Genomic DNA, 13,187 nt, shown 5'->3' with positions numbered 1-13,187 from the left:
GGTGTCTGTGCCTTTCTGATCGCCCCACGGGCAGTGTGTCTGCCTCTTGGTTGGACAGACGTCACAACCAGCAGGGGCCAGGAACCGGAAGCTAAAGAGTGGCTGAAAGTTTATGTCACTTTCCACCTTTCCCACCCACCTGAATCAATACTTAAGGAAAAAGAAAAAGCACCTTTGTACATACGATAGCAGCCCAGAATGGGCGAGAGTGAAGGTGGGAGTGAACCAGAGGGGAGGGCCTGTGTCAGTACCCACCGCACTTTGTACTCTTTTTGCATCCCCTGCACTGGTCTGGGAGCCCTCGAGGGCCTGGGTCTGGTGCTTCTCCCAGAGCCTGCTACCAGTGGGGGGTGTGGTAGGTGTATGTTGAATGAATGAGTGAATAAGTGAATGAATGAATGCCTGAACAACGTGGGGATTAGGAAACCTGCTTTCTAGTCTGGGACCTGCCGCTACACAATCTGTGTGTGTCCTTAGTCAGTCACATTCCCTTTCTGGGCTTTGGCTTCGTCACCTGAGCTGGTCTTCAAAGCCCTGATGTCCTGATGTCCCGAGGCAGCCAGGGTCCCGGGCTCTGAATGATGGAAAGAGGCAAGAGACAGGTGCTGAGATTCTGGGAGGACTTGGCTTGTGTGTGGCTGGAAGGTGTCCTCTGAGACCCCTGCTGTGGAGTGCAGGAAGTAGGGCAGCTGGCAGGTGGGGACCAGTGAGCAGGACGGGTGGGAGGGGAATGGGAGGGTGTGGGCTTGGCTGAAAAGGCTGTTCACTGAACCTACAGTTTTTCTTTTTCTGAAAAGTGAAGTGCCCCAGCAACTCCCTTGGGTGTTAGAGCCTCCTGTGAGGGCTGGGGCCAGATTTGTGGGGGTGTGCAGACTGGGCAGGTCCTGGGGCAGTAGGAGGAGGAGAGGCTGGCGAGTGAGGGCAATGGGCGCTGGCTGGTCCTGCCTGGGCTGGGACTGGGCCCCTCGGGTCCGCCATCTCATGGGCTGTGCGCCCCTGCTCATCATTACTTTGCCTGGTGTTTCCTGCAGATCATGATCGAGTTCTGTCCTGGAGGAGCTGTGGATGCCATCATGCTGGGTGAGTGTCTCTGGACCCAGGGCGATGGTGCCCGGTCGGCTCTGTCTGGGATGGGCGTCCTTCACTCCCCAACCCCACGGATCGCCCTGACCTATTTGAGCACCTCCCCGCTCTGTCCCCTTTTGGGAGCAGGGGTTGGCTTCCTGGGGAGAACACAGGCCACTCGTTGGGAAACAAGGAACACTCCCTGTTAGAAAAGCCCTGTGTCCTTGAGCTGGTCACTCGTTCCCTTGAGCCTCCTTTGCCTGACCCCATAGCACTTTCAGGAGCTGAAAAGGAGACACCTGAGGGAGGTTCTTTGAAAAGCGGGGATCCCCACTCATTTCCTAAGAGCTCAGTGGGGATGTTGTCAGGTCTTGATGTCCCAGGCAAGCGTGAGCAATAACAAGAAAATGTATCAGTAACCACCCCTGGTTTGCGAGTAGTCCCTGTATGCTGGAGATTGTGGTAGCTGCTTTCACGTGTATTCTCATGGATAAAATCTGGAGTATCTGTCTTATTCTCGACCTGCTGATATTTAGAATCACACAGCACAGCTGAGATGTGAACTCAGGTCTGGGTGACTCGGCTCCTAATTGCTGCCCGCCCTGCGTTCTCCCCTGCTCTTGCCAGCCTGGTGGGCAGTGAGTGAGAGAGCCTGTGGGTCTGGGGCTCCAGTAGGTTGAGTCACACGTCCAGGACTCTGGGGCGGCTCAGGAGAGGGGAGGTGCCCTCAGCATCGTGTAGCACCATCCAGCCACTTTTTATTGTGAAGAAACTGTCTTTCCCACGTTTATCTCAGGAATGCCTCAAATTTGTGGCAGCCTTTCCCCATTCTGACCTATAGAAATGCTGGTCTTCCCTGCAGAGCCCTTTGCCACTCCCAGAGTTCCCAGGTGGACAAATGACAGTAGGGAACAGGCTACAGGCACTTGTGAAATGGCCCTTGTGTGTGCCTTCTCTCAGCAGAGACTGCCTTGGAAGATTTTCGTTGTTCAGGGTAGAAGCCAAGAAAATAAAAATGGTGGTCTTGTATGAGTTTGGACTCTCTAGGGTATAAAGAATCAAAGACGATTTCAAACTAGGTTAGGGAAAAGAAAGGGTAGGGGATGTGGGAGGGGGAATTTATTTGCACAAATAACTGAAAAGTTCAAGGGTCCAGCTTCAGGCACAACTTGATCTAGGAATTTTTAAAAAAAGTTGTCACAAGAACGTGGTTTCACCTTCTACGTTTCCAGTGCCACCACTGTCAGTCAGTTGACATTTCTTCAACACCAGCTCATGTCAGGCTGCAGGCCTTCGCTTCTGCTGGTTCCTTGACCTGGAATGCCCTGGCCCTGCCTTTTCTCCTCTCAATCACCTCTTCTTCCTTCAAGACACAGTCCAATGTCCTCTCCTCCGGGGAGCCTCCCAGTTCCTCAGGCAGACAGCTTGCTGCCCATCCTGCCCTTCCTTCCACACACTCATACCCCCTTGTGTTCCAAGCATTGTTCAATGTTTCTGTGTCCCTCTCTGTGTCGCTGTACTGAACACAGAGCCTTACTCAGAGGAAGCATCACTCAGTCTTGCTTACAGAACGATCTCTCCATCTCAGAAGGAATGTGTTTACAAACCTGAGATCTGAAGCCAGACTGGCTGGTTTGAATCTCATCTGTACTTCCTATCTGGGTGACCTTGAGCAAGTGACCTGGCACTCTGAGCCTCAGTGTTCTCATCTGTAAAGTGGGATGATAATTGTGCCTGCTCCGTAGGGTTACTGTGAGGACGAAATAGGTAACAAGTGAGGTACTCACAAAGTGAACGTGGTACATAGTAAGTGCTCGCTCATGTTGGTGGCTTTTGTGGGTGGGCCTGACCTGGAGCTGCCGGCAGTGAGCGCTTGCTGAATTGACAAGTTCTCTTGCTTTCCAGAGCTGGACAGAGGCCTCACCGAGCCCCAGATTCAGGTTGTTTGCCGGCAGATGCTGGAAGCACTTCACTTCCTGCATGGCAAGAGGATCATCCACCGGGATCTGAAGGCCGGCAACGTGCTGATGACCCTTGAGGGAGACATCCGGCTGGGTAAGGGCGCCTGCGGGTGACGGTGGGAAGGCAGAGCACCACGCTGCCTGCCTGGAGATGTCCTCCTGGACTCCATGGGCAGCGGGGGCCGAGCAGGGGAGCCTTACTGTGGCCGCCCAGGATGTGACAGCCCTCCTTCCCCTGTCCTGGACCGCAGGCCACGTACAGGGCCCATTGGCTCAGTCTGTCTCAACTGATGGTGATTTTGTCCCCCAGGGACATTTGGCAGTGTCATTGGTTGTCACAGCTAGAGGCAGGGAGAGACTGCTGGCATCTGGTGCGGAGAGGTGAGGGACGCTCAACATCCCAGAGCACGCAAGACGGTCCCTCGATACAAAGAGTGACCCTGCCCATGAGGCCCACAGTTGGGGGATGGGGTGCTGGCCCAGCTCTTTGCTCATGTGCTCTGGGGAATTCAAGGGAAACCTTCGGCTCAGACATCAAGAACTGATCACTTGTAGGAGGCAAAAACCTGGGTCGGGACCATGTGAGGGCCTGGGCAGAGCAGGGGAGCCCTGGGTTGGGGAACAGAGATGGAGAGATGGGGTGTCCTAGCAGCCTTGGGCTGAGATGTGCCCAGTGGGGTTCTCATTTCCCATGCTATATCCCCCCCCCCCTGCATCCCCTAAATCTAGACGTTGCTGACATGTGGGGCAGACTCCAGAATCCCACGCCAAATGTAGCAGAGGGTGGGATAGAAGCAGTCGGGTGCACCAGTTTTCCAAATGAGTTGGCATATGCAGTTGAGAAAACCAGGAAGCCAATTAAGACGGAAAAAAACGTCAGGGAGAGTTGAATGTGCCAGTCTTTACCCATTTCCTGCCGGGGCTCCAGGGTCCCTGCTGAGGCCTGTTCTGTTTTGGGAAATCCTCCTTCCCAGCTGGAATCTACCGCCTGGCAAAGCGGTAGAGGAGGCCTGGGAGATGGGGTGGTGGTCTGCGTGCCTCTTCCTGGCTTCCTGGGACCGTCTGGGCCCTTGGAGCACACCCTCCCCATGTCCTTATGTGACTAAGGGAGGCAGAAAAGAATTGATTGCTCAGGAGTTCTTTCTCCCAAGCAAAGGCGTTACCTTCTTGAAGACTATGTCTGTGCTTCTCAGTGGGGTACAAACCGATAGGAAGCAGCAGGGTGAGCTGAGCAGAAAGCAAGGGGCTCTGGACGCCGATGAGCCAATTCAGATCCTGGCTTTGCCACTTCTGAGCTGGAGAAACATACCTACCCGTCCAAACCTCCGTCTGATGGGTCTAACAGAAGACCAGCCTCACAGGGCTGCTGGGACCATTGGGGTGAAGTAGGTTCAGTACTGTCCCAGCGGACGCAGGGGCGTGTCCCTCTCTGCTCCTAGGTGTTTTGCTTCTTTCTCGTGTTAAATATTTCCTTCTGTCCAGGATTTCTAGCTTCCTTTGAGATCATTTGATAGGTGCCAAGTAAAGCACCAGTTTCAGCTCTGGGTGGGTATGAAGCAGTTCTCCGTGGCGCCTGGGTATCCATTTGTACAGAGAGAGCAGGGAACCGTGTCTGCTGCCTGAGGCAGTTAGGGTATTGAGTGGCGTGTGGACTTTGAAGTCCCGTCTGTATCTTTGTCCTGGATCTGCCACTTGGCATTGGGTGACCTGGGGCAAGTCACCGAATCCTTCTGAGTGCCAGTGTCTCAAACTCTGGATGGGGTAATAGTTGCTTCCTCATAGAATTGGGGTGATGATTTAGTGCGACCATGCATGCAAAGTGTCTCTGGGGCCAGCACATCGCACAGGCCCAGCACGTGGTAGGTATCTTTCTTGAGCTGAGTAATGTCTGAGGGCAGCTGCTGCTGGAAGGGGTGTACCCCACACTCTGAAGAACCTTTGTTCCTCTCCCCAGAGATGATTCTCTGGAGATGGGAGGTGAATTTCACAACTTCTGGGGTCTTTCCAGTTCTAAGCTGAGGTCTGAACTGGTCTCAAGATCAAAGAGCCCAGCACAGAGCCTGGCATTAGTAGGTGCTCAATACATAATAGCTTCTAGCGTTGCCAGCACTTTCTCGGTTTCTGATTTCTGCAGGACCCCTCATTCCCAAAGGCCCCCCGACGCACAGCAGGCCTGGCACGTGGGCCTGGCAGGAACACACACCCGCCTCTCTCCCCCACCTTGACCCAACCCGGAATCCCTGTGTGCTGTCGTCAGCAGGCTGGCGTCCTGGTTCTTTCCCTGTGCCCACCATGCACTGAGCCAGTGTTTGATAATGTAGTACCTCATTTAATCCTCAAAGACCACTGGTGACATTTTACAGAGGAGGGATGTGGCAAGCTGAGAGGTTCATTTGCCCAAGGTACACAGCTAGTAAGAACAACGGGGGTTCAGACTAACGTATCTGGCTTCAGAGCCCACGTGCGTAACCAATACCCTCCTTTTTAGACTTTTTTGGTGGCAAGTGATAAAAACCATCTCCTGTGACAAAGGCAGACAGGAGAATGTGTGTATATGGCGTATGGAACCGAGTTGGGGAGGAGGTATAGCTAGTTGAGCATCGAGGTGAGTTGGACCCTGGAACACAATGCTGCCAAGACTCTTTTGTCTCTGCCTTTTTGTGTGTGTTGGTTAGGTTCTCAGACCAACCTCCTCCACGAAGCTGCTGGCAAGGTCTGTTTTTACTTTTCCCAGCATCACTTCCTGCAGGATGATCTGAACCTCATTTCAGATCTCAGAGTCCATAATCCCAGTGAAGGGCTCTGATTGGCTCAGCTTGGCTCAGGTGCAGATCCCTGGACCAATCAACGAGGCCCAGTAAGGAGGGCTTCTTTGATAGGCCCAGCTTGTGGTCAGTCTCTGAGAATGAGGGTGGGCTCATGTACCGTGTTTCTCCAAAAACAAGACCTAGCCGGACCATCAGCTCTAATGCGTCTTTTGGAGCAAAAATTAATATAAGACCCAGTCTTATTTTACTGTAATATAAGACTGGGTAATGTAATGTAATGTAATATAATATAGTATAATATATAATATTATATAATGTAATATAATACTGGCTTTTATATTAATTTTTGCTCCAAAAGACGCATTAGTGCTGATGGTCTGGCTAGGTCTAATTTTCGGGGAAACAGGGTAGCAATATGGAAGTCTCCCACCTCCTCATGGAGCAGTGTGGTTGGGGTGGTGGAGATGGTTTTCCAGAAGAGAGGTTTTGGACTGGCTACGAAAACAGCTTGTTGTCTGCCACAGACTGGCTGGCACAACCTTTTGGAAATGGCACAGTCTATTTGAATAACAGAGACCCAGAAGAAGGGGAGTGAGTGAGGCAGAAGTGTTGAGGGGTGGGAAGCAAGAAAAAAGACTGAATTTGTGTTTGGGAGAAAATACCAGAAAAAGACAGGGTTATGTGGGGAGAAGAGAGTCGATGAAGGCAATGGGGATAGGAGGCCGAAAATGGAGGGGAATTAATGGGAAAACAATGGCTTCATTAGTGGTCACGTGTGTCTAGTTGCCTGAAAAACAAGAAAACGAGAAGTGAACAGAAAAATAGAGCAGTTCTTCCAGTCTTACATTTGGCTTAGATAATATGATCCCCATTCAATAGATGAGGAAACTGCGGCTTAGAAAGATGAGGCAATTTGTCTCAGATCACAGTAGGAGCTTCTCACTTCCCTGCCTGGACTGTTTCCATGACACTCCTGGGAAGGCAGGTGGTCCCGCTAATGAAGAGAAGTCACTTGGGTGCCCTGGGGAAGCCTCCCTCCTAATAAACCCAGGCAGGCCGCTGGCTGCTGTAATCTGGATGGGATTCCAGGCTGGGGGATGTGAGCCTTTGCTTTTTCCTGTCCCCAGCCCAATTTCAGCAGGTCCCAAACCTTCTCTGGGCTTCACTTCCCTGTCTGTACCAGGGGGGCCCTGGCTAGTGTCTGTCCACAGGACCACTGCTGGCATTTTGGATGGGACGGTTTGCATCCTGTAGGAGGTCCCGTGTCCCTGCCTCTCCCCAACTAAATGGCAGGAGCAGTCTTGTTCATGTGACAGCCAGACCACCACCATTCTAATCCAAATACTTCCTGGGGCACATGGCACCACCGTTGGTTGAGCACCACCTGGGAGGTTCTCAGACCTAGAATTGGAGGGCAAGCCCCCTCCCGGCATGGGGTGGAGGGTCTAGGGGAGGAGCAGGGGTGCAGACTGCTGCTGGACAGTGGTTTGGCTTTAGTCGGCCTGGCATTGCCTGGGAAACAGCTCCTCTTATCTTGGATTCTTTGGGTTGCTTACAGTTAAGTGGACAGATGAGAGATTCTCATATATTTTCATCCATTCTAAGTTCACTGCTTGTGTGTGTGTGTGTGTGTGTATATATACCGCATAACATACAATGCAGTTTACACTGTGTATGTAGTTTTCTGATTGTAAAAATAATATTTGATATACATATACACATACGTGGAAAGAGGTTCATTGCAACAATGTTTACAACAGCAAGAAATCAGAAATGATTTAAGTGTACTCCACTAGGGGATTAAATAAGTTACGGTACTGTCATACGATGGAATCTTTTTCAGTTGTTGAAAATTCCCTTGTAGAAAATGTGTAGTCTCTTGTAAAGATGTACAGTTGACCCTTGAATGACACAGGTTTGCACTTCATGGGTCCACTTAGATGAGGATTTTTTTCAAGAAATACAGTTGGCCCTTCGTATCTGCGGATTTCACATCTGCAGATTCAACTAACCACCGATAGAAAACAGTTACTCCCAACTATGGATTGAACTGTATTAAAAACTGCTATTTTCAATTGTGGTTGGTTTAATTCACTGATGCGAAAGGCCCACTTGCAGAGTCATAAGTTAGATGGGGTCTTCTGACCGCGGGTGTTGGCTCGCCTAACCCCCGAGTGTATGTACACACTGGGAAGGGGAAAACAAAGTGTAACATAGTGTGTTTCATCAGATTTCATTTTTATCAAAGTAGTAAATACATTAAAATTATATCACTTTAAGTTACAGCATTTTTATTTATACAAATACAAATAAATACATCTGGCAGCAAACTCCTAAATGTTTATCTCTGCCAGGATTATGGAGACTTTTTAATCTGTAAATGTTTGAATGTTTGATAAGATGGTAATCAGGAAAAACAGCATCTATAAATGAATACAGAGTTAGGTATAGTCCTGTAGCCAACTTGGAATAAGTGGACCCACAAAGAAGGAAATTAAAGTCACTTCCTTATCTTGTCAGACACACCACTGTGTGCTTCCTTCTGGACTTTTTTCTGTGTCCTGGAAGGTGGGAACAGATAGTAGTGAAGAGCACAGACTCAGTGTCACATCTGTCCTCAGGGCTGGTTGACCATCTACAAATTACTCTAAACTTCAGTTACCGCATCTATAAAATGGGGATAATAATTTTCCCTTCCCCAAAGGATCACAGATGGAAATGAGATGCATAGGAATATATATGCAGATGATATGTAGAGGCAGAGATAAATGAGATGCATAAGTCTCTTTGCACAGGGCTGTACACCTGGCAAGGTCTCAGTAAATATTAGTTTTTATTAGATAAATATGTATTTTTTTTAAAGTCTGGATTGTAGTATATTTTTAAAAACCTGAGTGTCAGCATGTTTTACCCATAACCGTAAATATTCCTCGTAAAACATTATTTAACGTTTTTCTTGCATCCCAACACATGCATGAATTGTAATTTATCTATGAAACCCTTAAAGTTGGATATTGAGGTTTCTCATCTTATTCTCTAACAAATGCAGGGATGTAGGTGCTTGTTCATGGATCTGAATCTCTTTCTGAAATCGTACCTTTAGGAGGAGTTCTCAGAAGTAGAATTGTTGGGTTTGTGCAGTGTTTTCAGCTTTTTGGTAACACCGGGGGCTGGCGTGCCCTCCATGCCGGCTGTACCAGTTGCCTCCCCCACGCCCTCATGGAGTGTGAAGTTTTGTCACCATATCCTGGCCCCCACTGGGTTTTACTGAAAAGCGAGAAAACAAAAGTGAAACTCTATAAATCCCCAAATCTTTGCTATATGCATTTCAGCTTTTTAAGCCATAAAAGCGATGCATACTGTTTATCAAAAACATTTTAAAGAATAAAAGTATATAAAATAAGAAAAGTAAGACCCGCTCAGTGTGCTGCTCCCACCAAAACCCCACTTCCGGGGAGGTAGTCACTGTTAAGTTTGATGGGCAACCCTTTGGACCCCTTTCTGTGTCTGTGGAGTATGTGCCCACACCGTGTGCATAGGTAGTTCTTTTAAGATGCTACTGGAATCGTGCTGTACATTCTGTGATGTGACTGCTCAGCCAGAGGCGTGTTTGAGACAAAGTGTTATGGACAAACTCCCAAATGAGTACAATTGTGACCCCATTCTTTTTCAGGGCTGCATATTATTTCATGGCCAGGGCGAACCATAATTTATCTGCTTATTCATTCCCCAACCCCGGCTCCAGCAGCAACTTAGTTTGTTTCTAATTTTTCACTCTTTTGAAGAATGTTTTCATAAGCTTCCATATGTACAGAGGGTGCCAAAAAAAGGTATACACATTTTAAGAAGGGAAAATGTATTAAAATTGTAATACTCAATACATACCGATAATAAAAGATGAATACAAGTCAGGTTTGACTTCTGCAATTACAAAAGGTGCCCAGAGTGGTTACCACCAGCGTCCAGACACTTCTGATTACGGCGAACTACTGCTTGAGCAACGCCGACCAAAGTGTCCACTTGTATATATTTTTTGGCACACCCGGTATTATAAATCTGGTTTTGGGGGTCTATTTCTAGAAATAGAATTGCTGTCAACATGTTTCTTGAAACCCAGTGTTATCATTTTTTTCCTAAAGACAGGAGTAAAGGCATTCTAGTAAAGTCTGTCCACTTATTCACTTGTTCATTTGATCACCCCGTTGAGGGCTTCATGCACCAGATACGGTGCCAGGGGTAGAGCTGTGGACAAAGCAGAAACAGCCTCTTCCTTATGGATGTGACAGTTTATGGAGGGAGAGCCCCTACCTACCTGCTATGCTTGTCTGTGACTTGTTTTCAAATGAGAGGGAGCAGTGTTTCCATCACAAGAGATTGTCTGGTGGAAACCCCCCTTGAATTGTGTGAGGGCAGTGTCCCCACCTATCAGGAGACACTGCTGATAAACTCCATTCAGGGAGCAAACCGCTGGGCCACCCTACCCCATGCCTGGGGAAAGCCTGAGGTCCCCGGGCTGCAGGGAGGGGCCGCCCCACCCTCCTCCCAGGCCCCATCTTGTGAGGCAGAGGGGGAAGTAGCAGTTACCCAGAAAGGTGGCCAGCACTTGCCTCAGGGAGGGCCCTGGGGACCAACTGGGTGTTATTGTGAAAGTTGGTGGTTTCTGCTTTTCCTGTCCCTTCTCAAGAAGGAACCAGCCAGGCCTGGTGGGGGGTGGCAGTACCCTCCTAGGAGCCTCACACTGAGTCTGAGAGGCAGTTACAGACCTGAAAGATTTCCTGGGATGGCATGCCAGCCATTGTTGGTGTTGGCAGGGGAGGTGGCCCCTCTACCCCCATGGACCCAGCGGGGGCGAGAGCCCAGCTCTCCCTCCATTCTTACCCAGGAGCCCAGAGGGGAAGTGACTTGGCCAGGCCACCAGGGCAGTGAGCAGGAGAGTTGGGTTCTCACCTGGGTTTGCACCGCACCCTGAAGTAGTAGCCGTTCTCACCCTGGGAGGTGACAGGACCCTGTTCCCTCTCGCGGCCAAGCTGTCCCTTCTAGGGCTGTCATCCGCTGACTGAGGATGACACGTATCTAGTTAGTACCCAGGGCTCCAGACACCAGCTTTCCTGACGGTCCCTAGAGAGGGTCTCAGTGCACCCCAGCCGTGGCCCAGTCTAGGAATCTCAGGCTGCTGGCGCTCACCTGTGCCGGAGCACTTAGCAAGAGCCGGGCTTGGAGCTGACTGCTTTCCATGTGTCATTTAATCCTCACGACAACCCTACAGAGTGGTTCCACGTTAGACAGGGAGGCTGAGGGTCAGAGGCTTGGTAACTGTCCTGGCCCCTGCCTGTCTCCCACCTGATCTGCTTCCACCCCCTCCCAGGTCCTCCAGCCAGCATGTTTCCTAGAAACAGCGTCTTCCCCCAGACCTTGACCTCCTGTCTAGAGTAGCTTCTCCCCCCACCCTGTAAGCACTTCTCATTACCAGGAACTACATGGTGTTTGTTGAGGGCCAGTTTCCATCACAAGAATAACAAGCCACACGAGGGTAAGGATTTTGGTTCATTTCTGCACCTAGAATAGTGCCTGGCACATAATAGTTGTTCAATTAATATTTGTTGAAGGAATGAGTCATTCCGAGGCAGTCAGCTGTTCTTCCTGCAGGCCTTCCCTCCCCCCACATCTCTCTCCCTCCCCTCCCCCTTCGGCCTCCCCGTCAGTCCCCTCTTCCTTCTCCCCTTCCTTCCTCTTCCCCCTCCCGCCTCCTCCTCCCTCTCTCACCTCTCCCTTTTCCTGTCCCTTCCCCCAACCCCCCCTTCCCTCCCTTCCCTCCTCCACTGTAGCTTCCCCTAGTCCTGTATGCCCATCTTTCCGACACTTTACAGTTATGCACAGGCAATTGCTGGTGTTTATCTGGTTGCTGTCTGCTTCTGCCTCTAAACTTAGAGTGCTGAGGAAAAGGACTTAGTTTGCTTCGGCCCCACTGTATCCTCGGGTCCTGGCTGGTGTCTGGCTCCTGACGGCACCAGATGAGAGATGAATAAGCCAGTGAAATACAGGGGCCGAGACTGGAACTCAGTTTTCCGTATTCAGGCCCAGGCTCTTAGCACAAGGGTCCCTCCTGGTTTGAAATCATGAGTGAGTGAATGCAGGTTGTCACCTGGCTGTGGTGTGGGGCCAGCTCCTTTGTTTCAAGACCCTTGCAGAGGCTCCCCAAGCAGCTGGCAGTTCTAACACCCCGGCGGCGTCAAATGAGCACCACCAGTTCTCTCAAGGTGTCGCTTCCCTGAGTTTGCTTTTCAACCAACATGAAACTTTGTCCCAGAAGAGTGGAGCAGTAGGGGAAATTTCCTCTTGGTGGCCCTGGGTTCTTCTCTGTGCAGTGGGTGTGTGAAGGGACACGGGTGGTGTGGGGTGTGGGTTTAAAGAGAAATTGTATTTATTTTTTGTTATTCCTGAAAGTCATGCATGTTCATCATAGCAAATTTACGGAATTCAGAAAAGTAGAAGAAACCTCACCTAGTCTCACCACCTGCAGATAATCATTTTAACAGTTTGGTTATTACCCCCAAGTCAGTTCATTGAATAATTGGGCCCTTTGTTGGGGGAGAGGGGCCTAATTCTGACCATAGGATGTATTCAACTGTGTGTCTCCCCCTTTTCCCACTTGACCTTATAAGTATATAAATAAAATGTTTTAGTATTGTTAAGTAGTAAAGTATTTAAATACATAATAAACATTAATATTAAATACACAGTAAATGTTTAATATTGATATGTAGTAATACATTTAATTCAGTGTTAAAATGTTGGATAAAAATACTTCAAAATTAATTTGACTACAAAATATTCTATTGTATGGGATATATCACACTTTTATTAATGTGTTCAGTTGTTTACCCTTTACCTTATCTGTCTTACCTCTCCTCATTTCTTGGTTTATCTTTGTGTGTGTCTGTGTGTTTGTGTTTGCTATACTATCTTAAATGTGTTTGGAAAACACAGGATATATCATATATTGGACTCATATAGAAAACGTGTAAAAATCACTCCCTAAGCTTTGCTCAGTGGCAGTGTCGTAGCCAATGAAATGCTCATTAAAATCACTCCCCAGAAGCTCAGCGATTGTGGCTGTTTTTAATTTGTCACTATTACAGTGGCACTTTGATGAACATCATTATGCATCATTTTTGTTTATAGTTAAGATTATTTCATTAGGGTATACGTTCCTGGTTTTGGGATTACTGGATCAGAAGAATATGGATACTTTAGAGGTTCTTGCGATTTATTGCCAAACTGCTTTCCTGAAATGTTCTTCTGGTTTATACTCTCATTAGCAAGTAGGAAAGTGTGTGTCAGTACATCCTAACAGCAGTAGATGCAGTTTTAATGGTCACTAATGTGCGACATA

General features: G+C 48.9%; 1 protein-coding gene across 1 annotated transcript in view; it reads left to right on the top strand.

Moving 5' to 3' along the window:
• Window positions 1–13,187, top strand: part of STK10 (serine/threonine kinase 10) — an 86,585-nt gene that overhangs the window by 37,791 nt on the left and 35,607 nt on the right. The window contains exons 3-4 of the mRNA XM_019741192.2: window positions 1,032–1,080; window positions 2,971–3,120. Coding sequence (XP_019596751.2) covers window positions 1,032–1,080; window positions 2,971–3,120 — 199 coding nt within the window. The remainder of the gene's footprint in view (window positions 1–1,031; window positions 1,081–2,970; window positions 3,121–13,187) is intronic.

Source organism: Rhinolophus sinicus, linkage group LG10 (genome assembly GCF_036562045.2).
Source record: "Rhinolophus sinicus isolate RSC01 linkage group LG10, ASM3656204v1, whole genome shotgun sequence".
Taxonomy (NCBI): Eukaryota; Metazoa; Chordata; class Mammalia; order Chiroptera; family Rhinolophidae; genus Rhinolophus; species Rhinolophus sinicus.
The sequence above is the reverse complement of the archived record's forward strand: the minus strand, read 5'-3'. Positions and strand labels throughout refer to the sequence as shown.